The sequence below is a fragment of the Paralichthys olivaceus genome, chromosome 4, assembly GCF_024713975.1.
Source record: "Paralichthys olivaceus isolate ysfri-2021 chromosome 4, ASM2471397v2, whole genome shotgun sequence".
NCBI lineage: Eukaryota > Metazoa > Chordata > Actinopteri > Pleuronectiformes > Paralichthyidae > Paralichthys > Paralichthys olivaceus.
This window is the reverse complement of record NC_091096.1, coordinates 12,280,527-12,305,488: the sequence shown is the minus strand read 5'-3', so window position 1 is coordinate 12,305,488 and position 24,962 is coordinate 12,280,527. Positions and strand designations below refer to the sequence as shown.

Genomic DNA, 24,962 nt, shown 5'->3' with positions numbered 1-24,962 from the left:
TTATATTAAAAAAAGACAGGGGGCACTTCAGCTAATCAGATTTTAGCCCCTGGATTCAAATCACAGAGTGTGCCTTCATTTGGATACACTGCAATACACAGAAACACCAAAGTCATAGACGTTGACGTCGAATGCACCTTGTGTGGACGTGAGCCAGAAAGAATTATCGTGCCCACATCTTTTACACAATCAGAAGGAACAAAAAAAATGCAAATAATGTTTTCAGATCTTCATCTCAGCAGTTTATGCATTGTCTTGGGCTGTGATGGCACAGAGGGAACTCATATCTGTCCTCTTGTATCGTATGGCATCTCACCGCAGCATATCCAACCATATCATATCTTATTGTATCATGCATCATGTCATACTTCTCTTCATCACCAAGTCCAAGATTATGGGTTTTTACCACGGTGACTTGCATCTCTCACTTTGCCCAACCATGTGACTATGGTATGTGAATAAACCTGATTTGTTTGTCAATCACTACTTCCTTCACTTTTTAGCATTAGCTAACTTCAGCTAAAACTTTAAATATCTTTTTAAACAATCAAGTTACAAAATTAGCAGTCACACAATCTAAATTTGTTCCATATAATTAGTTTTTATTGATTTTCATTGATGCTGACCAGACTTCAAGTTACCAGTGTTCTTTCTTTTGTACATTCAGGCTCCGTCTGTGTTCAGTCCTCCTCAAGGTTGCGAGACTGGAATTTCATGTTCATTGCGCCGGGTGGAGCAGAGGCCATGATGTTTTTGTTTGCAGGTATGCAGGTGAAGGAAACACAAAGACTGATGGGACAACAGGAGAAGGGAACAAAAGACACTTTAGCCCTGCAGGCCAAGATTCCTTCGAAGCTGCTAGTCACATCCACAGACAAATTACCTGAGTGACTGCTGTGACATATAATATAGTGACCGACGCAATGATTGTGAAGTCATGTGAACACGTAGGTCTGTGGATTTTTTAGCACTATATATAGATATGTACACAAAAACATTAATTCAGGAAATACTTGGCCTCGACAGACTCTCCTCCTCACTCACCCCTCCCACTTCTTTGCCTTTGACTCTTGTATCGCTATGAGTCACACAGCCTTTAGATTCAATATTGAGTGAAAAGATCCATGAGCTTTTGCTTCACAATAGAGTTCAGCAGTAACACATGCCACAGCCCCCAAAGTCACAGACTGAACATTCAAACCTTCATGACAATGAATGTGTTGTGGTAGTTTATCAGTCTGATCTGATAAACTTCCAACAAGGTGTAAATTAACAGCAGAATTTTCAAATGTTGTCCACTAGATAGCAGTAGATCACATATAATTAGAGGGAGCTTCCTCTTAACCCTTTTTTGTTGATGATCCTGTCATTACAGTATAAAGTGCATTAATTATCCATCTCTGCAGAACGTGTCCCATCGCTTTCTTAAACACATATTTGCCTGATATTCAGACTGAACTTGTCACTTCAGTCCTTCTGTTTGAGTCAATGAATGGAACTGAAACGTCTGCTTTGATTCAGAAACTCTCAAAATGAGTTAAGAGATAGAGAGGCATGTCCACCAACCAGAAAGTCGGTGGTTTGTTATCCAATTCCTCTCGTCTGCATTCTGAAGTTCCCTCATGCAAATTCTGATCCCCAAGTTGTCCCTAATGACTGAGCTGACAGTGTAAAAATGATGTGGAACAGAAAAAGCTGCGTGCCGTTTGTGAACTATAAAGCACTTTGAGTAAGGAAGTGCAATATAAATAAATTTCCATTTTAGTCATTGCAACACAGATATCACCTGGACTAAAGATATAAAACTTTGAATGTTTCGAGACTTTGCAATAGCTGCAACTCCAAAGCAAGGACCAAACTGACTGAAATATGTAGTGAAACTTTTTCTCTTATAGGTTTATTTTTAATGCTTCAAGCTCGATTTCCATATTTCCTCAACCTGAAGCTTTGAAGCTGTTCAAAGAGGCAATGGATTACCTGATCAAGTTAGTTAAAAGCATATTTTTCATCATATCATGCAACTGCAACATTCATGTATAGCTGTAGAGCTATATTTCCAAGAGTCATATTTGAAAAGAGAAGTACAGTCGATAAAAACTGCAAGAACATGAAGTTTTTGTTCTGCAAAACAGGTCCTGAGCTCAACGCTGAATCATAATCAAGCATATATAAAGACGCATGTAAATTTATTTTTCTCCACAGGCGCTTACTCATAGTAGGAACTGTCGAGTTTCATTATACTGTAAAGTCCTGACTTTGATATATGTATGTTGTTATTTGGTGTTAAACAAATAAAACTGAATTGAATTGAATAACTAGATTGGCACCCTGAAGAGCACATACCTCCGCCGAGGCCCAACAGTCCCCTTAAATTCAATCAAGCCGCAAACATTTCACACATTCATAGATATCAGTCTTCTAAACGTGCCTGATCAAGTTCAAGATCTCTGCAGTACTGTTTGAGAAATTTGTAAAATATTGAACAAAGCCCCAATCTCGCAATGTCAAAGAAAAAGAAATCCTGAATCTAATTCTTCTCTTATACTCATACCTCATCCTCTCACAAAATTCTGTGTTAATCCATCTTGTAGTTTTTGAGTCATTTTCCATTGAAGAGCAGATGAAGGCATATCCTGTTTGGTGGAGGCAATGAGTCTCAGGTCAGAGTTTCACACTTGAATGTCTCATGAAGTAATCAGTTGTGTTGATATAACTTGTTGATGTTCATTGGAACAAACTTTTAGTTTAGTTCTGTGTGTAAATCCAAATAAAAAATAAAGCTTTGAGCTTAATACTGATTTCTATACAAGTTTTAAGGTTAAATTGTTTCTCAACAATCAACTAATAACGTTGATTTCCTGTTGGCCCTATATATCAGTCTAAAACATCAGAGGGAATAGAGATGTGTGAACACTTGATAAAGCAGAACCTTCGCAAACTACTTCCTGTCAAATAACCACAAACATGCTTCTGTTAAGAGACTGCACAGTGCTCAGGAGGTGATTTCTTTGAAGCAGCCAGAGAGACAACAACTCAACATGCAATGCCACTTTGATGGAACTCTGCTGATCAGAGTCCTCCCTCCACTGTTGGTGACAGAGATCATTCTGGGGATCCTCGGCAATGGTCTGGCCCTCTGGATCTTCTGCCTCCACTTGAAGCCCTGGAAGAGCAGCACGGTGTTGCTCTTCAGCCTGGCGATGGCCGACTTTCTGCTCATCATGGCTCTGCCGTTCCGTGCCACCTACTACATGTCCGGGCTCAACTGGATCTTTGGAGAGGCCTTCTGCAACATCTGCCTGTTCATGCTGGCAATGAATCGCAGTGGAAGTATCTTCTTCTTGATGGCCATCGCTGTGGACAGGTACATGCGTGTTGTGCATCCCCATCATGCCATCAACTCTTTGAGTGTCTTCAAAGCCTTTCTCGGATCACTTGCAATCTGGATAGTCACCATTGCAATGACCTCTCACATCTTCATGTCAAAACATTTCATCCCATCTTCCAAACATGCCAACAGGACGTACTGTGAAAGCTTCATGGTGGAGGCCGACCCCCACCACAATGTGAACTGGCACAAGTTTGAGTTTCTCTTTTCCTTCTATTTGCCGTTGATTGTGATTCTCTACTGCACCTTCCACATTATCAGCCACCTCAGAGGCAGACAGCTGGCCCAGCATGCAAAGATCAAGAAGGCTCTGTGTTTCATTACAGTGGTGGTGGTGCTCTTCATCACCTGCTTCCTGCCGAGCAACATCGTGCAGCTGGTGATTTGGTTCAAGACCAGTGAGGTTGCCAGCACCCGCCCCAAATCTGAAGTCTGTGACGCCTTGGAGGACCTGACCTGTGGATTCTACATCTCCATCAGTCTGACCTATCTCAACAGCGTGCTGGACCCCGTGGTCTACTACTTCTCCATCCCTGCCTTCAAGAACATCTGCCGCAAAGCACTTTGCCTGCCCGAAGCAGAGCATACTGAAAGCACAGGGAGGAAAACTCGAGAAACCGGCTCCCAGTCGCTCAGCCAGCTGTGATCACGCAGAAAAGAAGGAAATAACGAAGAACTGCAACAACTAAAGGTTTTCACCAAAGGTCAAGCCTTTCTCTGTAAGTTGTCCTGCGACTGCAACAGACAACAAAATGTTACTTTTAATTCTTATATTTATCAAGTACATATTGACTGCGCTTTTTCTTTTCAAAACATAAACTAATGTTAAGTTATGAAACTAAGGAATTCAAGCAAAACCATTATCCACCTCTGCCACAAGTCTTATTCTGAGATAACTGTAAAAGATTAAATATTTTACAGGGGGTCATGAAGAGAAAAGACTTAAATCATGTCTGTTACAGAACAGCATCCGCTCACATCAACTCCATAAGCTTCTGTTCACATCACACCAAGTAAAACTGTCAGCAAAACCATAAATGTGCCAAACTGAGCAATTGAACGTCTCATATGGGTTTTGTGAAAGGAAGATCATGTTATTTCATCTTCCAAACATTACTTTCTTGAAAAGAGGAAAACTCTTATTTCTCTATGTATTAACTGCATTTAAAAAATATTTCTTCTTCATGTGCTATGTGAAATAATAAATACACTTTGTCGTTTTGACATATTGTCCAACTTAAAGACACCAAACTACATCTTAAACCCCTCCGATAAAGTCTTATTCATTCTTATGAGCTCATATGAATTAAAAACAATCTTTTCATCACATAAAAATGATACCAGAATTATGAAAAAGCATTAAATTGTTACCAAATTACAGATGTAAAGATCATTTTTAGTCTTTGGTCAATGAATTGTCTTCGCTGCTGGAACCATAAATAAAGATTTTCATCCTCATCATATTTTCTTGTTTCATGTGATTTCAACATGTAAGCTCTAATACACAGAAGTCACCACAAGAATTGAGATCCATAAACCAAATAAAACCTGCGCACATTTACTTGCATCCTGCTATTACATTACATAATATTAGCATATGAAAGAAAAATGGAGCGTATAGCTCCACCTCCTGGGCCAAACCACCCTTCATGTTTGTCTCACTCTTAAAATATGAAATAAAAAGGAAGAATGATAACCTGCATTCAACTGTAGAAACTCATTGATGTCAAGACCATAATTGTCTTATTTTCACTTCAAGATCCGTTATTTCTTGAAAGACTGATGAAAAATATCCTCTCACAATACTCAGGAAAGAGACCAAAAGTCCCTGAATCTTCCCTTTTGACTAGATCAGAAATATAATGTTATTGGAGGCCGTAGCCAGCAACAGTACTGAGTTCCTAATAAAGTGCTTGTAAATAACAGCCATGAGCTAAGAAGGTAAAATTGGATTAAAAAGACATGGATTTTTGATCTGCAGCTTCTAAACTCATTTCAAGTATTTCTACACGCAATTGCCGATAATGAAAGACATTTATTCAGATATTACATGAACAATTCAAAGATAAATGTTAAGTGCAAATATTGCGTCACTGCTCCAGATGGACCAAGAGAATGATAAATGATACAATGTACAGACAGAATCCATCCAGCTCATCCTGAACCTCCATTCTGCATGTGGAGAAACTCCTGAAAATCAAAAGAGGAATCACAGAATTATTGTTGTGTTTCGCTTATCGCTGATAATCCCAGAGATGTGATAGTGAAATAATAGTGTCATGCCCTACATCAATAACAGTTTAATGTCATCAAACACCAGGTTATTTATTTATGTCGTGGTGGGGTGTTTGTCCCAGGTTGATCTGGCTTCAGTTACCTTCATGCAGCTTGGTGACGGGGAGCCGTTTGTCAGCGTTTTCCCTCCCTGATGCTCTCTGTGCTTAATGTACTCACGAACGAGCGAATCAGCATCATCCTGACTGAAGAGCAGATATAAGAAGAATCTGACGTGCAGAACTCGCATCATACATTTAAAAAGGTCAAAAGCTTAATGTAGGTTTTGTTTTGTCAAAGGTCCTCAGACACCAGGTGCCATTTTGTAGTTACACAGGTTTCAAGCCGTGTAAAACTCAAAATGAACTGATTCCATGGCTTTACATAAAATTAAAACCAAATATTCAAACATCTTTATAGCTCAGTTAGAACTCCCAGAACACAGTTTGTACGGTTTTCCTGCCTTCAGGGGATAAACTGGATGTAGAGGTGACGAAATTCAGTTTGAAATACTGTGTTTGGACCAAAGGTCACATGTCCAAACTTTGTGTCCAACATTGAGCCACTGGACACTAAACTAAAAGCAAGTCAGATCAGAGATGTTTTTTTTGCTTTCCTGTGATATTTAGTGCCAGAGGGAGAAAACATTTAAATAAGCAAAAAAATTACCAGTTCTGGCTGATCAGGTAGTCCACCAGGTCTTTCACTTGCTCGGGGTGGCCACTTGACACCATGAGCTCCTTCAGATGCTTGAAGTGTTTGGTCCTCATCAGTTTCTGGTGCTGCCCATTTTGGCTGATGAAAGTTAGAACAGTTTCCCTGATCTGGGGGAGTCATAAAGACAATCATGTCATGTGGTGACATCATGTAACAGTTGAATTGAAATAAAAAGAAATGGCTATAAAGGTTGCAACAATCCAAATACATTTCAGGGCACTAGAGCTCCCTTTTCTCTTCAGACACACAAGCACACACCCTCTCATACAGACACACATAACTCTGCATGAAGTGTTATTTTTATTTACACATTTTCAGACGGGTAAACAGTTTGGATGCAGTAAAACCAACACCTCCACAATCTTTACCCCATCAGACTCATCCGACTGTGTTTCCTGTTCACATCTATCTTGACTTAACCTTTACAAACAGCATCAAAGTTTACACAACATGTAACACTGTAAGGCTGCAATAGACACATATGCAACATACAATGTTTGCGCAAAACATTTTTCAAGCTTTTTAAATGTTAATTTAAATTTAAAACCTTTTAAGAACTTTTAATGCCTTTTCTTTGTAAAATTAATACTTTTTAAGGACCTGCAGCCACCCTGCTTGAAAAAAGTTGACATGTCAGTTCTTGTGTGGCACAAAGAGTCTAAATACACATGTAACCTAAATAAACCTCAAACCTTTGAGGGGATTCCAGCCAGTTCACCAGTGGTCATAAGCTCCTCCACCTGCTCAAGGACGGTGACCGGGCTACAGACGGACAGAAAGCCCTGCAAGCAGGAAAAACACACAGGTGGTCATGATATGCATTTACATTTAGAGCCTAAAACTTATTGTTCTTCCAAACAGTTATTTCTAACATGTTGTACTGACATGGATGTACTCACCTGGATCTGCTGAGCCTTTTTATTGGCACAGGGGATGAGAAGGAGAGTTCCCAGGGCAAAGGCGGGCAGATTGAACTGTGCAAAGCGATTTGCAATTCCTATCAGATCCAAATTCAACAGGAAAGGGCACCTTGGGAAGAAAGACGAGTCAATGTGAAGACAATATGATAAATAATTCAGCTCATCGCTGCTTTGTTTGATAAATTAATAAAGGTCACTTCCAATTTTTTCATGCAGCCAGGTTTGATATACTGGAATTTGTCAGCTCTGTTTAGGAAGTGAATTTTGGTTGTTGGTTGGTTTGTTCGTTTGTCAAGGAGATTACACAAAAATGACTGAATGGATTTCTAGGAGACGTGTTGGGAAAATGAGACATGGGTTGAGAAAAAACTCATTAAATTCAAGCAAGGATCCTGATCAGGGGGGCAGATCCAGGATTTGTTTTTTCTATTTTATTTTTTAACATTGGTAGATATAACGAACAGAACAGAACTAAATCATACTTGAGGAGGAGAACAAAGGTCCTGTAGAGTGTTTCCTGTTGATCAGGACTCAGAGGAACAGAAGCTGTCACCAAATTAAAAGAGATAAGACAATGAGGAGCATTTCAGAGATATACCAACCAGTGAAACATTTATATTATGAAAATGAAGCCGAACAAAATTATGTAATTTTACCAGAATGTTGTATGATAAAACATCAGTCAGTATCAAGACAAGTTAATCCATGTTGTTTGTCAATAGAGGTGAAATTAAGTTATAAATCTAGTACCTGAGACAAAAGGTGCCAGTATCATACTCCTCCAGGTCCTGGTGAAACTAGTAATCTGGAGAGAGAATTAAATACATTAAAAAAGTGACAAAATAACCTTTGTCATATTTCAGCAGTCATGGTAATAAGTGTTTCCTTACAACTTTTGGCCCATCATATGTTCAAACAGGACATCCGGTGGTGGAGTGGTTAAAAAACACGACATGCATCTTTCTTGGTTTCACCCAAGCCACAAAAGGAAAATGTATACACAAACACATCCGCCATATATATATATATATATATCTGAGCAGTGGTTCTGGTGCAGGTTGTGTCAGTTATGTTTCTTGTGTTGTAATTTATGTAATATACACTTTGGGACAACATTTTACATTATGTATGAAAATGAAACAACAAACACACAGAGTTTCAATCTTTAAAATGAATCAACTTCACCTCCCACAGTGTAGGCACAGCTACAACTGCCTCTAGCACCCTCTGAAGGTGGCTGATCTGAGGGGAGAAAATAAATACATGAAAGTTTTATTTCACACCTAGAAACAAACTACAGACAGATATCACAAATGTGTGAAACCTGAGTCGGATTTTATTTAAATCGAGGCTCATGAGTTCGTACCAAGTTGAAGCTGAGCAGCTTCTGAAGCAGACTGTTCCACAGCTGAGGGTCATACACCTGATACTCCAAACACAGGTCTGCCACTAAACGCACCGCCTGAAACCAGGTGGCAGAAAGTGTTATCTCTAGTTTGTCTGCATACAGCCTGTGTGATGCCAGTAACCTTTCTGAAATAGTGAATTTAAAATTGAGAAAAAAGATGTAATAGTGTTAATGTCAGACAGTACCTGTGGCTCATGACTGTGATTCTTCCACAGCCCTTTCACTAAGCCCTCTTTGGGACTACTGAGGAAAGACTGCACCGTGTAGGGGATGTTCAATGCCTCCAGTTGAGAGACAAAGATGTAGCACTTCAAGTAAAAGCTGCGTGAGACACGAAATACAGAAGTATTGATGATTATAAACCTTATTTAAATTAACTTAAGTTCATACTGATTAACAACTATCACTTTCAACTATCGTACTGGATTTTGGTCCTGGGGATCTGTAACCGAGCCTCCAGTGTATCGGCATCAACGAGACGAACGAGGCAAAGCAGCGCTCGAGTCCGATGGCAGAAGGTCAACCGAGGCCCAGAAGTACTGAGGGGCTAAAGGAGAAAATCCAAAATTAGATCGAAGCCACTTTCTCAAGAATCTATAAACGTTACTGACTCAATGTGATGTATTCCTCACCCAGGTTTCAGCAGATAGGATAGGATTTAGAAGACGGACCGCTTCATCCACGGGCAAAGAATGCAGCATGTACACCACCCTGAGGACATTTTAAAGAGCACAATAAACAGAGTGTTTGCACCTGTGGTTGTCATAAATACAGTCTCTAACTACAATAAAATGAAAAGGCGAGTGTCATTCAACAAACAGGCAACTCAGAATGGCAGTTTTATGTTGAACTGTACATAAAAAGGTACAAGGGAGTCTTAGGGCCATACTGAAGAAAAAGATATTCTGAAATTACAAGAATTAGGTTGTAATTTAACACCCCAAAATCAAAATATGAAATCTAATTTTTAGGAAATAGAAACAGAATTTAACAAGAGGCTCCACATTCATCTTTTAACACAGGCGACAAGCTGATCTTCTTATCTTCCTGTTCTAAAAATCTTAAAATACAATTTTATTCTCGTAATTGAATTTCCCCTCCTTAAAGTGACCTTTATATAGTAGTATTCAACCACTAGATGATGCAACTTAATCCCATATCATTTTCAAATCAATTCTTTGATCTCAGTGATAGTTCAATAAAACATTTTAAGATTATTTACATATCAACCCTTTTTTGATAATAATAATTCAAGAGGTATTCAGATGCTGCAAAAAACAGTAATGTCTTTACCTCATTAAGTCTGGGTCTTCCTCAATGTTGCTGACACATTCATGATTACCAATATCCTTTTTTAAAAAAAACAATTGTCAAAAATGTACAGAGCCAAATTAAATTACATTTTATAACACAAAACAAGTAGATTAGTAGGAAATGAAGAGTTAGTAAAAAGGATGAGCTAAAACTGTCAAACCTTAACAACAACAGGGCCCGTTTTGCAGATCCACTTTTCCAACATCATGTTCCGGATTTTAAGGAGATCTACGTTGTTGACTGCAGCTATTTCTTTAACCACAGTGTGGATGTCTGAGACAGAGACGAAGGATCCCATTTAAAAAAGATCCCATATTGTTGATTACCTCCTCCGAGTCACAGCATACCAAACCAATACACTGGTCTGGGTGTTGAGATCATAAGAGAATTATCTCATTGTGGAACTTTCTTTTAGCTTCTAAACTTAAGTTTACTCACCAGGATAGGTTTGACCTCCCGACTCTTTGTAGCGCAGATCCACGCTGCTGTGCTCATACAGGGCCACTATGAGCCTGGCTGGCATCCCGGTCAGTTTCAGATGCTCTGGGCTGTTCAGCTGGTTGGCAATCAATGTATTCTCAGTGGCCGAACGCTGGAACTGCAGCTTCAGCTTGGTAAGAAAGGTCTCCCCTCGGGCCCTCGCTGACTCCTGCATGGGATCCCAAGGGTAGTAGATTAAAACAAACTCATGTGTGCATAAAAACAACTCCCTAGATAGAGAATTTGAGAGTTTTCTCCAGGTGAAAAACCCATACTGACCTCAAGGTTTGGATCTTTCAGCCATGCATCCCCAAGACCCAAACAGAACCTGAGTGAATGAGCCTTCTCCTTGCCTGAAGGGAGCAGAAAACAATTCAGTGCCAATATGCAAACAAACTGAGCTGTGTAGCGTAGTGGCTGATCTGTAGGTTAGACCTGGTGGCAGTTCCTGGGTGATTTTGTGGGCAGTGGCCGCTGCCCACTCTGTACTCTGGATGCAGTGGATGTACTTCATCATGGTTTTAGCCACCTTGAAAGTCTCCTTCTTATAGCCTTGATTTTGACCTTTTTTCCTCTGCTCCAAGAGTAGAGGCTTCATCTTCTTCTCAAACACATAGTTTGCTGCCGACATGTATAACTTGTCAATGCTCACCTGGAAAGAGATAAGAAGGTATGAATAAACTCAAGCCAGTCAAACTTAATGGACAACTATTTTTAAAGACTACATTTTAGAGGAGTGTGCTGTACCTTCATCAGTTTGCTAATGAGAAGAAGAGTGGGGAAGGTCTCCTCACTGAGCTCAGGACCTTAACAGAAAAGTATTTTAGTTTCCTCGACACATCTCACTAACACATAATATTAATACATTTAAATATTAACAATAAAAATAAACATCTTGTCATCAGAGGCTTGACAAAGAAAACTGTGTTTTTCTATCTATCACCCACTTAAGGAACACAACTCTATTCTGATTTACAGCTGGTTAAATAAATTATAAATTAAATAAGGAAGTAATTCTTATATGATGCCGGTAACCAGAGCAAAATCTAAAAAAATCATGAGAGTAATTTGAGTTTGTCAGCAATAATACTGGAGAATAAAAATAGGACTAAAGTTAGTGCTGTGTGGTTGTTTGCCTCTGCCACTCGGTCACCATGACCATTCAGTTAATCTTTGATTCCTAGTGACAACTGGACTCATAGAACTGCAATTTTAAGAGTAGTCTCCCAAGGTGTTCTTAAAATAACTTTCATGAGGTAAAAAAGGTTTTGTGAGGTCACAGTGAAATTGACCTTTGAACACAAAATTCTAATCAGGTTAGCCTAGAGTCCAGTTGAATGTTTGTGCCAAATGTAATGAAATTCACTTTGGATGTTCCTGAAACATCAGGTTCACAAGAACATGAGGTCACTGTGACCTTGACCTTGATTCACCAAAATCTAATCAGTTCATCTTTGAGTCCAAGTGAATGTTTGGACCAAATTTGAAGAAATTCTCTCAAGGCCTTCATGAAATATTGTGTTCACAATGGGACAGACAGAAGGACGGACGACCCGACAACATAATGTTTCTAGCCACTAACTGTCGGCGCCGCAGAGGGATAAAAAGTAAATTTTCTGACTCACAGATGATCTTCCAGTAATGTTTGGTCTGCATCAGCAGGTGGAAGGGCAGTCTGCTGTTGGACAAGTGGTTCGGAATGAGGCAGTTTTCCAGGAGATAAGTGTTCTCCATGTCTGATGGAGGGGAGACTCGCATGTAGGATTTCAGGTGCTGAAGAAGGGCCATGGCCTGTGCATTAAAAAGATATTGTTTACAAGTCTGTGGGAGAATAACAATGAACTACTTAATGTAAAAAGTGTATTTTTTTACCTGACTTATAGAAAAGCTGGTGACATTGTCATCTGCAGCCTGTATGATCTTCAGCACTACTTCAATCCTCTCATAGTTGTAAGGGCTGAGCTGTATAAGAAAGGCATGTTGTGAATCCATACTTAAATTCTGTTTGGGACAGAACCAACAGAATTTGATATTACAACAGGTACAGTCTTGTGTTGCATCTGTTTGCCATTGTGGATAATTGTATTTAAAAACATTTTTAAATGACAATTAATTAATTACGATTGTTTCATGTTTTTACTTGAATCAGCCTCTAGGTGAAATTAATAAGATATTCAATCACAATTTAAATTTGAAAACATTTCTGTCTTTAAAAATCATTAACTCACACACTTGAGAGAATGAGAACTACTCTGAATATACCTCTTCTAATTCCACATCTTATTTGCTCAAACCTTGAAAAGGGCAGCACAGAGACTTTCAGTCAGCTTGCTGGTGCTGTGTAACATTGGGATTATCTGCAGGACTCGCTCCAGGGCATCTGAAGGACACAGAGGCTGCACCTCCATCTGGCCTGCAACTGAGTCACCAGCACCCTCCTCGTCCTCTTGGAGCAGCAGTAAGGTGGTAATGTACTGGTTGATGACACTGTCACGGTCCAAACCAAAAGTGCTGCAGATGTACGCAAGAGACTTTTAGCCAAGTCTCAACCCAAAAATAAATGTTATATTCCACATTGCAATAAACTGAAAATTTGACAATGCAGAATGAGCTGCTGACCTGCAGTACTGGAGAATAATGTCTGGAGTGATTCTCTTGTTCTTCACCAGGACTGGGATCAGACTACTCTTCATCTCAGGCCGCTGACGGAACACTGGCTGGATGGAAATCTGCAGGAGAGCAGGGGTACACATATTAATGTTAAGACATGTAGAAGAGACAGCCACTTGTGAAATTCAAAATATATTGACACTAATTCTATGGAAACATTAATTCTGATCAGACTGCCCTTGGCCAAAAAGTTAGATTACCTCTAATTTTCCAAGCTTGATGCCCCAGTCAGCATCAGTGATGACAGAAAGAAACTTCTCTTGTTCCTCTGGCTCATTGTACAAACAGCAGAGATTGGCTCCGATTCTTGCCACAGCCTGAAATAATCAAGACAGACTCACTGATTAGATTTGCTAACTATAACAAGGATGGAGAACGTACACATGCACGTTTATGTATAAATACTTTGTTTAAACAAACTGCTTTATGTTGGGTCATGACTAATAATTCTCACTAAATATGGTATACAACATTTACAACCTTTTGTGATTGTGGAAACAAATTATTATCCATCGACTAATTCGGGAAATCTCTCTCTGTCTGTGGATTGTTTATCTTGAGGTCCATTAATCTTATCACCTTCTCACTGAGCAGCTTCGGGGTTCTGTGGACTGAGTGCTGCAGAAAGGCTTTATCTTCCGCAGCTCAATAACTGCAGGTCACTTTTACTGTTTCAGAAAGATAACTGCAACCAGCCAGACAGATTTACAGGGGGCAATGCTCCTTCAAATCCATACAATAGCTGCTTACTCGCGTTTCCAAGCATTAACTAATTTCTCTGGTTCCCACATGGTTCCGAAACCTTCTATCAAGAAATGGAAATTAAAGTTGTGAACAGTGAGCATATTGCCTACCAGGATTTTGTCATAGTTTTGCCAGGTGTTGTCAATAACCTTCCACAGTGTTTTGAAGACTTCTGCTTTGGATAGGAGCGTACAGAGGCCAATGGCCAGATCACAATCGACCACTCTCCAGTTAAACACCTGCGGCACAAAGAAAATACAGATAGAGTTGTTTAAAAATACACAAACATTCTGTGAATATGCTCTCATGACTCTGGAAAAGAACACACCTTGTTCAAAAGAGCCACAGCCACGGCATTTAGTGAGGATGTGGTTGACTTTTGGAGATCATTCAGGCATATATTGTACTTCTTAAGCTCTTTGGTATCATAAAGCTGAAAAACAAACATTGGATTTTGATTGATAGTTATAATGAGGATATATAGCACCGGCATTCATAGTACCACTGGACATGTTGCAGTCATACCTGCATGCTTAGCTTTATGTCCATAACATTGGAGGTGACGTGCTGCAGGCAGCTGCCATACGAGTTGACCAGCACTCTGAGAGCCAGCTCCAGCTGACTGCACTCCTGCAACATCTGTAACATGTTGGCTAGAGGACCCAGGAGGGGCCGCAGGTAGTTTGAACCTACATGTGGGACCAGACAAGACACAAGGTAAACAAACAAAACTACAACGTTAAGAAGAAAGAAATGGAAGAATCCATTTGAATGCCTACCATCTTCAAATGAGCAGTGGGAAAGACAGGAACAGTCCAGTGGGTGAAGTTTGGCATCTATAAGAATGGGAAGCAACTGATTAAACCAACCACTCAGTGCCTGAGTGATGATATCCTAACAAGGATATTAAATAGATGATACATTTAAGCATCTTCTTACCCCAAGATACCGGCAGCAGGCAGTTAGTAATTTCATACTGGACAGGGAGCACTGACACTGGGTCCAGAACAATGCAGTCTTCATTAAAAACGTCTTGGAAACTCCATTGAGAATGTGGATCTTTTTCTGCCTCCAAGGTCAAATCCTGTGATATGACACAGTTGAAATACAAAGTCAGCTGTTTTTTGGCAGAGCACCATTAATTTTATGTACTTATATTAAATTATTTTCTCTCTTATTTCTTTTATTGGACAAACATGTGACTTTTAAAATATGTATATTATATCCCAAGTCTTACTGTGAATGCAGAAACTACACCTTGAAATCCAATAAACAATTGACCAATTAGAGTAAATAAGTAAAACATGATGGCTGATTGAAATGTTTGCAGACAAAGACTGAAGTATGCATAGACCAAAATAAATACAACCAAACTGAAATAAATTAAAAGCAAATTTAAGTGTTTTTCTTTAGGAAAAGACAATATACTGACCTTTGCTATAAAACCATAGTTGTCTGATAACTGACACTGATGATAGACATCCATGGCTATCCGTGTGCACTTGCAAAGCTCCAGACAGTCCAGGAGCAAATCTGGAAGAGTGATTATATTTATGTATTTTGAAACTGAAGCAGTTTTTACTGTACACGATTAAACCAACACCTTAAAAATCTAAGCACCATCACGCAGTGATATCCGCAGGCATGAACACACGCAGCCACACGCACAGCGAGAACATTATTGTTATGTGTTCTTTACCTGAATGGCACACAGTGATGGCCTGACAGGCCAGATCATGGATGACTGCTGGCAAGTCTGTGTTATCAGGAAGCACCATTGGCACATCTGCTTCAAGCATCTGACATAATGTCTTGGCAGCAGTGAACAAAACTTTCCCTGTGCTGGTGTTACAGTGGTGTTCATACAGCTCACTGTAGACACAACGGAAAAAGAAAAAAAAACTTTAAATTCTCCAAATACATTGCAACACTTTAAATATTGAATCAAAGTACCAATAATTTTAGAGAGAACACATCGGTGGAAAGATTACTAGCACTAACAGTTTACCATCGCTGCATTCATACGTCCAAACCTGAGGATCTTGAGGGCCTTGTCCACCTTTCCCACTCTTAACGCTCGGAGGGCCAAGTCAGACCAGAGCTCCTGTTCAGTGCGCTGCAGCTGTCTTCCTAGACGACGTAATCCAGCTTCTGTGGATATCGTCTTGGTTTTCCCATCTGGATCGTTAGCCACAACCGGAGTTGTCATAGATTTGCCCTTAGATGAACGGCGACCACGTGTGTTTTCATAGGCTGTGATATGATGGTCCTGGATCTGTTTTCTCATGTCTGGATCCTCATAGTTAGATGGTGTGAAGAAAACATCAAAGTCCTCCTGATGAAGAAATAGACAAAAAAGACTGCAGGTTAAACATAAAATCATAGAACAGATAGAATAACATTTTAAAAGCATTGCTTAACAGAAGGTCACCTGTAGGTTGGCGATCGCCTTGAACATGATGAGGTTGTTCTCACACTCCATGCTTTTAAGAGCATCATCTGCAGAGGACATGAAAAGGATGTTCAGACACTTATTTCCCTCATTTTTGTCTGTGAGCTGCCTTCAGACAGTCATTGCTGTCTTTATATCATTACAGATGAAAGAAATACAAAAAGTGCTTTAAAAATCTGTGATGTTTTACTGCTCCAGATGGCAAAAAAACAGGTAAACGAGGTATAATGAATGTATCGGATGTAATGACTTGGTTTCAAAATTTGAGGTGATGTGCTCCCTATGTCACCCTGCTGTTCATGTTTTAGAATTGAGTTGAGTGAAGACTTACGTTTTTGGATGATGTGCAGGTATTTCAGAGCCTCCACCATCACCTGAGCTATGACCATCTTATGCTTCTTATGCTGTTAAGGCAAGGCCAGAATGAAAACTATAGTCACCATAATGATGTTCTACTTTTTATGTTCACATCTTGAGGTGATAATTTCAAGTATGATCTACTTCCAGACATATTTTGCGCCATTTATGTAAACATGGGATCACATGGGTTTGTTTTAATAGATACGCAGGAAAAATCCTGGGACATGAGATCAGATATCTGTGAGCGAGATGCAACACTGAAGTAACATTTGCTGCTAAGCAAGAAAAACCTTAACCCTAACCCTTTAGTTTTATAAAGCAGCTTAAAAAAAGTATCAATCAAACATTTTTAATATTGAATCTACAAAATTGAGCCTTGGATACATCTACTTAAAATCTCACCTCGTCAGATATGTGGGCTTTGTCCTCCAGCTGCAGCCGAGCCCAGGATGTGAGACGCTCAAACACAATTTCTGCCTCTGCAGACGCCAGCCTCTTCAGGACCGTCATGCATTCCTCAGTCTGAAGGCAGAAGAAAAAAATTAAAAATTGAAATTCCTACAAACATGCCAAGAAGGAATATAAAGATACAAAATAAACAATTTTGTGATTTCATTTTCCCACACAGATCAGCATACCTTGCCTTGACCAATCAGCTGGATGAGATACAAATAATTTATCTGGGAGGTTGGAAGTTTGTACGCCTCTGCAAGTGTCAGGGAGTCTTCTAAAGACATTGGCAAGTCTTGCTTCAGGATGTATCTAATCAGTGTCTGAGGAAGATATATAAGAATCAGAAAATGTATAGTCAGGTATAACAGAAGTCACATGTCTAATAATTAATTAAATCAAACATACCAAAATTTGAGTGTTGTTAGACAAGTTGAAGTTACGGATCCCATAGCCACGGAGAAGTTTCCTTATCTCCATCAGACGGTAGCTCTCCTTGAGAAGCTCTTGTCTGGAAAATAAAGCAGATGGAGGAAGATCATATAAATATATGAATAACATCTATAAATACATGCTAGTTCATCTTGTCACATCAAAATGTAAGGTGAAAAAAAAAAAAACATACTTTGGTCCATCCATCTCAAGGTACTGCTGAACCAGTTTTTCCACCACATTACTCCAGGGTACGACAGCTTTCTGCATGATCTCCAGCACAGCATCCACCATCAGCTGACAGGAAATACAATAATGTGAGATTTGAAATGTAACTGTTTTTCTCCATCTTATTTACTGGCTCTTCTGCTGCTGTTGAGGCAGATTTCGGTTCAACTGAAGTACCTGCGCTCATGAACCTTGAGCATGTTGTGAACTGTGTTGTATGTGAAGTGTTGCTGAGAAACCTACGTCAGTATCTGTCATGCAGCCAAGTACAGCCACTGCTTTAGCTTCCCACTCTGTGAAAAGTGTCGTGGTCTGAGAACTGCAGCGCTCCAGCAGATCCTAGTAAAGATGAGATTGAGAGGGAATAACAGGTGTCATCGCACACTAGGAAAACAGTTTTTTAAATCCCCCGTAGGTCAGGCTGTGGCAGAGGTTTACCTTGATATACTGCAGAAGTAGCTCATCAAAAGGAATGTCATGCTCTTCAGCATAGGGCAGGATGCTGTTTTCCACTGTGGCAGCGATCAGCTCTGGAGCCAACACTTTGTCCAGCATGAAGAATGCGACGCTCCGTACACTTCCCTTTCAAATTCACAAAAGGAGAAAAATGTCATAAGTAATTAAAATGTACTAAGAATATGTCTCTATTTACATTTGTGAAAACTGAACATTTTGCTAAATGATGTGATTTATGGCGACAAGGTTGCAATGTATTTAGCAATTTTGTTTCCTTGATGAAACAACATGGTAAAAATCCATGATACAATTTGATACCTCTAATCAGACGTTAGAGCTGTGGGCTGTCACTTTATTCAAATATCAAGTTTGACCGAATTTGAATGCCTTTGAATATGTTCAACATATCAAAATGATAGTGAGCGCCCTCTGCTGGATTATAAGGCAAACTACTACAGATTATTTACTTGCTTCGCTTTCATTGCTATTTTAGCCACTTTTCTAAGTTTTGCTTAAATATTTAATTGAAGCACAGGTGTAATTTGATTACATCACTAATAAAAGACACACCTTCTCAAAGACGGAAAGTGAAAGTCTGCAGCTGTATTTGCGGTGAAGGTCCAGCAGCCGATGAAGGTTCGACACCAGAGACTTGAGATTCTCGATCTCCTCTGCACCGTAATTATCATCCTGATAAAAAAAAAAGAAAGAAAAGAAACAATTTGAGTCTTGCCCTTTCAGTTACATATATTCTCACAGGTAGATCATAACTGAGTGCACACCGTCATTCAAAGCACAGACAGGAAATGTGGCCAACTTACAGATTTCATCCATGTCCATAAAGAGGGCAGTCCAAGCACTGCCAAGTCAAACCCATTCTGTGGCCAAGCTCCCTGGAAAAACAAGTTGCATTTATCATTGTTGTTCAAACTAAGGTGACCAACTCAAAGGTTTTACTAGTTGAAAAAAATAAAGTAATCTAGAAAGATGATTTGAACAACTGATCAACAGCATGTTTCCCTACTTCACTAATTATTATTAGCATTGCTTTTCTCTACTCATCTAAATCAACGTGGATAATGTCCGCTGGTTTTTCATTTTACCTTTTCTGTCAGCTCCAGATTCCTCGCCCTCTGCTCTAGCCATCTTGCCAGGATTCTCTATGATAAAGACAAAACTTTTAGTAGTGAAAACATAAGAGCACATGGTGAGGATAAAAGTACTTTATGCTTGAAGGAATGTATCGTACTTGTCCTGTTGGGAGAACTCTCCTCACAAAGGGAACAAAAACTGTCCTAAACCATGGACAGAGATCTTGGGACTTCACGTCCTCTGGGATGGCACTGAGCACAGCTTCAAGCTGGCACTCATCAAACTCCAATCCAACCTGACCCTGTCAAAAAACACAACAGTAAACAACATCACAACAGACAGAAGACGACAATGTTGAAGAAATCAGCTTTGCTTGTTTGGCCATTTTTATTGATGTATGGATCGAATTAATGCATCACCATTATTGCTGTAGTGTATATACACAAAAATGATAATGGGAAACTTTGAACAGTCCTTTTGATGATTTCGTTATTTATTACCTCATATCTGAGCCAAAGGAGCTGAGCACCCTTCATGTCTCCTTCTCTTAGGTGCGTCAGAATGTCTCCTAAAATGTCGGTGCTGTTCAGAAACTCGATCCAGGCAATGCCACTATGGGTGACAGAGAAACATACAGAGGTCACAAATGAATGTGCATAAATGGAAAAACTGCATTATGGAAATTTTTTACTGTGTAACAAATGGTAATTGGAATACTTTTCACCCATTCACATGACGCTTCTATATGCAGGACTTTTTCTATCCCACATCATTCACACACTGCTGACACAGACAAGGCCCAATTCAGGGTTAAGTGTCTTTCCCAAGGGGGTTGCGCCACCCTCTTTAGTGGACAACCCGCTCTACCTCCTGAGCCACAGCCACCCAAAAACAAACTCTTGGCCACTGAACCTACTTGAAATTTTCCAGGCTGTAGAGGCTACAGAACGTTGCCAGTCTGGCCAAGGCCTCTTGGATCTGTAAAGACGAATATCGAGTGGCAGCGTGGTTTAGCATCTTCTCTGCTGTGTCAAAGGTTGGCCATGGTGCTTTGAGGCAGTATTCCACCACATACTGCTCATCCTAGGTAGCAGAAAAAAACAACATCTATTTAGAAGCAGGTTGATACTTGGTACTGGTTAAATTTTTTGTATAATCAACACAGTGGAACAGGAAAGGGAGATTAGATAAAATACTGAGACGGCTCCAATCTGTGACACTTACTGTGATCTTCATCAGGTTGGTTTTGGCCTCATCCACAAGATCAGACCACACATCTTGTCCATATCCACCCACTGATGCAGAGGCCAGCTGCTCCAGCACAAAGTCAAGCTTCACCTTATAAACAAGCTGAACAAAAACAGGATGTTAGCTGTATGCAGCCCAGGTTAGGCTTGGAAATGACAACAACTGCATCTCCACTCTGCAATATTAAAGTATATTTCTACTTTAAAAGCCCACTTCTTTGGTCAAATAGCAACTATGTTACTCTTATGAACACTGAGGCCTGAGAACAGACACACATACCTCTAAATCGAGCTCAAATGTGATGGCAAACTTCTCAGCCTCTTCAAACATGTGTTTGTGAAGAAGTCTGCTAAGTCTAGGAACAGTAGAAAAGTCAAGAAGGTCAGATTACATCAGAACTCAAGCAATGTTTGTGTATGTGTCTATGTAGTATAATTAGATACCTGTTTTCAGGCAACGCCTCTGTGAAGCATCTGACAACAACAGAGGATATATTCTCTCCTCCACTACTTAAACAAGAAAAAAAAACAATAGATGATTTTAAAACATTTACCTTTACATGTTAGTTGTGACTTAACTTCAAACGAATCACACAAGACGTTTCCTACCTTTCTGGGTCCTGACAAATCCCCTCAACTAAATAAATTGTGTCCTGAAATCAGACAACAAAGCTATTGAATCAAATGAGCAGCGATTTCAACACAAAGAAATAACACAAGCAAAATTCATACATATCATAATTCAATTATGTTTTTTCACCTACCATGTTTATCTTTGTCTGGACAAGACAAGAGACGGAGGAGACATCCAGAGAGTAGCAAATCGTCATGGAGGGCAGAAGTCGAATTTGTAGTGAGTTGATCTAAAAAAAATTAAAAACCAACAGATCAAGTTCAGAGTAGGTTATAAGACAATATTTAAACGATTTATTAAACTTTCTTAAAAAGGAGTTGTACTGATACCTGACTGCTGTCTTGCTTTGTCAGTGCGATCATCTTCATGCTGCCCTTGTCTTGGCTGTTACACAAACATAGTGATTTACTTCTTTTAGCGTTGTTTAAAAGGAGGCACTGCCCTCTGTATAATATTAACAGCAACAGTATGTATTAAACACTGATACATACGCCACCATAGAAGCAGAGCCACATTCAGTGGTGAGTTCAAAGTCGTGAATGACAAGATCAGGCCAACAATGAATCATGACGAGGAAATGCAGGTCCCAGAGACTCAGGACGTCCTGAGACCAAAGAAAAATATTAGGAAATCTATATGTAAACTTCAAATACTTTCTGATTGAATAACATGAACTGGTATATCAAACAATAACATTGAGATACCACTGAACTCACCTCAGTGTCAAGGAGATACAAGAGATTTTCCACCACCACCATTTTTCTCACACCTTTAAAATATAAAGAGAACATTTATGCATCATAACTCTGGCATTTTACTTTATATTTGTTATAAAACAGTTTCTTTCTCTTTCTTACTTCTTTTTTGAACCTGACACTTGAAATTATACCATACATGTAAAAAAACTGAGCCCACACATTCATCATTTGTTGATTAATGAAGAGAAATGTTGATAATATTATTATAATAAATACTCAGTGTCTCACAAAGTGAAACATTAAAACTCTGTAGCCACAGTATTTACTGAAGGTTACCTGGAATTAAGTTACTGTTGACGGATTGAGCAAGACTCATCTTGGCCTGATGAGGGTCCATCATCCAGTGAGTCACGACATTTTCCTTATCCCCCTTTGAAGATAATAATGTTACTACTTTATGTAAGACGTAAATACCATTCCTAGACAGGTTTTAAACAAAGGTGAGCACTGCAACAGACTTAAGTCCAATATGAAGTGCAGCTAAAATAAAGTGAGAAATAATTTGTAGTATCATAGTTCATAGAAGACTTTGTTAAATGTGTTCCTTTAAACATGCTTTCATTGACATGTACCCAACATATAGTAACCAACATACAACTGCAGGCTGTAAATAAATAATTAAAACACTGACCCCAATCAGTAAGTGGATTTCATTGCCCACATTATACATCACTGCAGTACTACAGCCCTCATCGTGGTAATCCTCAGTGGAGCAGAAGTCTATCTTGATGAGAGACTGAAGCTGCATAAAGGGAAAAAGTGATTATGTATGTTCTGTTCAAAAAGAAATTAACAGTTATATAAAAAAGAAGACTGTCATAACTTACCTCTTTCAAAGCTCCCAAATCCATTTTTTCAATGGCTAAGTTGGCAAAAGAAAAATACAAATTTAATTAGGTAAAAAACAGGTCACTCCAAGAAAACTAAGTTGACTGCACCTAATATTTTTATACCTGTCTCGATCTTTGCCAAAGCAAGGTTTGTGATGTGGAAAAACCCATCCTTAATGAGAAGGAAAACATGGTACATCCCTGCCAACCAGAAAAAAAACTGTTCACAACTCAAATCAAATACTGTACAACAGCTAGAGAATGAATTCAAATTCAATATTTCTCATATCCATTCATATAATTCACCTGACGATGCTTTGTCCTCTTCTATGATGAGATAGCGATATGTTTTCTTATCTCCACTGGATGGTTTCTCTACCAAAGCCTACAAAATCACAAAAAGGACACAACATAAGTATAAAATAACCTTAGAAATATATACCAGGGCTGTTACTGCTGTGGCCATCCTGTACAATTGAGTATTGTACTTTAAGCCTTGAAGGTGAAATCAGATAGAATGGGCATATAACAATATAAGGTCAGACACTGTGTAATCTTAGTGGGACATATAGATATTAAAAAACCTTCATACCCTGGTGAGAAGAATTCTCTTTTGGGGAACATAGATCAAATGAAGATTTCCATTTCTTTCACAGACCACAAGAAACTGTCCTTCCAGACACGCATCAATAGCGTCCACATCAGTTTCTGAAAAATAAATTAAACAGTAATTACTGTGAGATGTCACATTTTGCATTGCTGGAAAGACATGCTGATGTCTGGCATGTGACTGAACAACTAGACCCCCATTTCACTGGATTTTTGGTTTTAGATGTTTTCTTTCAGGAAGTGTATGAAATTCAGGACAAATATAGTCATGCATTTACCAAGAGTGTTGGATGAAATTGTAGTAAAAATATTTAGATTTCACTTTCTGCCAGGGACCCCTTGGTATTTCTCAGACCCTTCTCCCTTTGAGAGCCCCTGGTTTCACTGTCATCTGAGAAGTAACTCAAGCTTCCAGACATATGTAATGTAGTAAAAGCTAGAATAATTCCTTATGTGGTAGTGACGTAAAGGGAGAAAGCAGCATAAATTGTCAACACTGATGTACATCTGTCAAAACAGAGTAGAATGCAGAAAGGGGTGTGAGCATGAAATAAATGATGTGTACCAAAGTGAAGCAGCAACAGGATGGTCTGATAACTCTGGTCAAACAGGATGACAGTCTTATCAGCAACAACGATGCTCCAGTTTGAACCACTGGAGGAGGAGAGGCAGGGATCCGTCTGCACCTGCAGGAGGGAGCATGTTCACCCATGTGTCACCGGTCAGTGCTTTATGATGACAGACTGCACTAGTGGAGTACAGATCGTGTTGATGTGGTTAGGAGACGTTACCTCGTTGGCAGTGGAGATCTTGACCAGTGTGTCCACCTGATACAAGCCGCTGCCACTCTCCTCCCGGGACACGCTCCCCAAGCACCGCACCGTGCTCGTGTCCTCGCTGGTGAGAAGCTCAACGTCGCCCCACGTCGCCATTCTGAACTTCACCTGACGTGGAAGAAAACGAAATCGTTACTTAATCTGGTGTTTAAAAAAACTTCAGTGTGACCTGGGATGCTACATTGACAGGGCTAGCTAAGCTAGCCTCTAGTGTGTCGATTCAATGTTATGATAACGCTAATGCTAGCGGTTTGAGAGTTAAGTACAAAGCTACAGCTTTAAAGAAAGACTGTTGCTATCTCCGGGAAACGGTTCATATGCGGGTTAACGTGTAGGAACAGTTTACAGTGACTCACCGTGAACACTCAGACCAAAGTGACAGAAACAATCCTCATAACTCCACTCTGTTAGCTTTGTAATTTGGCGGGTCGTTGTGGATCCGAGGTAGATGTTTTCCCTCAGTGTTGTCTTGCAGCTGCAGCTTCCGTCGCAGGCTTCGTAGGCGGTGCGTCTTTTTCGTAGGGACAGACAGAAGTAAACTCCAAGTGAAGCCCTGCTACTTTGATAGTATCGATCTTTGATTTGAATCTGATCTATATTGTCGATGCGACATGTTTTGGCTGTACACAGTTTATAAATAATGTTGCCTGACAAGCAAAAATA

General features: G+C 39.5%; 2 protein-coding genes across 3 annotated transcripts; one reads left to right on the top strand and one right to left on the bottom strand.

The window, feature by feature from the left end:
* The first annotated feature begins 2,952 nt into the window (after nt 1–2,952).
* On the top strand, nt 2,953–4,846 carry LOC109638096 (hydroxycarboxylic acid receptor 3-like). The gene has a single exon (XM_020100886.2). The coding sequence runs from the start codon at nt 3,039–3,041 to the stop codon at nt 4,032–4,034; it is 996 nt and encodes a 331-aa protein (XP_019956445.1). The 5' UTR covers nt 2,953–3,038; the 3' UTR covers nt 4,035–4,846.
* A 557-nt stretch (nt 4,847–5,403) lies between these two features.
* Nucleotides 5,404–24,792, bottom strand: kntc1 (kinetochore associated 1). Of its 2 annotated transcripts, none has more exons than XM_020100958.2 (62): nt 24,656–24,792; nt 24,255–24,407; nt 24,029–24,149; nt 23,447–23,562; nt 23,161–23,239; nt 22,978–23,055; nt 22,852–22,886; nt 22,656–22,766; nt 22,301–22,394; nt 21,983–22,035; nt 21,758–21,870; nt 21,596–21,650; nt 21,397–21,495; nt 21,242–21,285; nt 21,077–21,142; nt 20,913–20,988; nt 20,610–20,735; nt 20,302–20,468; nt 19,886–19,997; nt 19,543–19,686; nt 19,397–19,453; nt 19,115–19,186; nt 18,864–18,983; nt 18,276–18,419; nt 18,081–18,176; nt 17,803–17,906; nt 17,586–17,688; nt 17,366–17,500; nt 17,130–17,249; nt 16,699–16,771; nt 16,347–16,414; nt 15,949–16,250; nt 15,615–15,787; nt 15,348–15,448; nt 14,855–14,999; nt 14,695–14,751; nt 14,441–14,604; nt 14,244–14,348; nt 14,026–14,154; nt 13,372–13,488; nt 13,121–13,230; nt 12,796–13,012; nt 12,374–12,463; nt 12,127–12,292; nt 11,249–11,307; nt 10,937–11,153; nt 10,781–10,854; nt 10,460–10,670; nt 10,182–10,294; nt 10,001–10,056; nt 9,340–9,418; nt 9,130–9,254; nt 8,893–9,028; nt 8,666–8,761; nt 8,485–8,541; nt 8,050–8,104; nt 7,782–7,845; nt 7,279–7,408; nt 7,072–7,161; nt 6,332–6,486; nt 5,766–5,868; nt 5,404–5,578 (listed from the first exon to the last, which is right to left on the bottom strand). In XM_020100958.2, exons 2-62 carry the CDS (start codon nt 24,393–24,395, stop codon nt 5,543–5,545), a joined length of 6,654 nt encoding a protein of 2,217 aa, XP_019956517.1. In that variant the 5' UTR covers nt 24,396–24,407; nt 24,656–24,792; the 3' UTR covers nt 5,404–5,542. The 2 variants fall into 2 exon arrangements, with proteins under 2 accessions (XP_019956517.1, XP_019956519.1); XM_020100960.2 differs by having other exon boundaries at nt 21,077–21,139.
* Nucleotides 24,793–24,962: the final 170 nt, after the last annotated feature.

What these genes read in the sequence shown, in the direction of transcription:
- kntc1 (XM_020100958.2), bottom strand. Translation starts at nt 24,395, where the DNA reads ATGGCGACGTGGGGCGACGTTGAGCTTCTCACCAGCGAGGACACGAGC. An exon ending in CACTTTCCGTCTTTGAGAAG is followed by an intron (nt 18,420 to 18,863) that starts GTGTGTCTTTTA and finishes TGAATTTGAAAG; the next exon opens with GGAAGTGTACGGAGCGTCGC. An exon ending in CCACTGCTCATTTGAAGATG is followed by an intron (nt 14,605 to 14,694) that starts GTAGGCATTCAA and finishes TCCCACATGTAG; the next exon opens with GTTCAAACTACCTGCGGCCC.
- LOC109638096 (XM_020100886.2), top strand. Translation starts at nt 3,039, where the DNA reads ATGCAATGCCACTTTGATGGAACTCTGCTGATCAGAGTCCTCCCTCCA.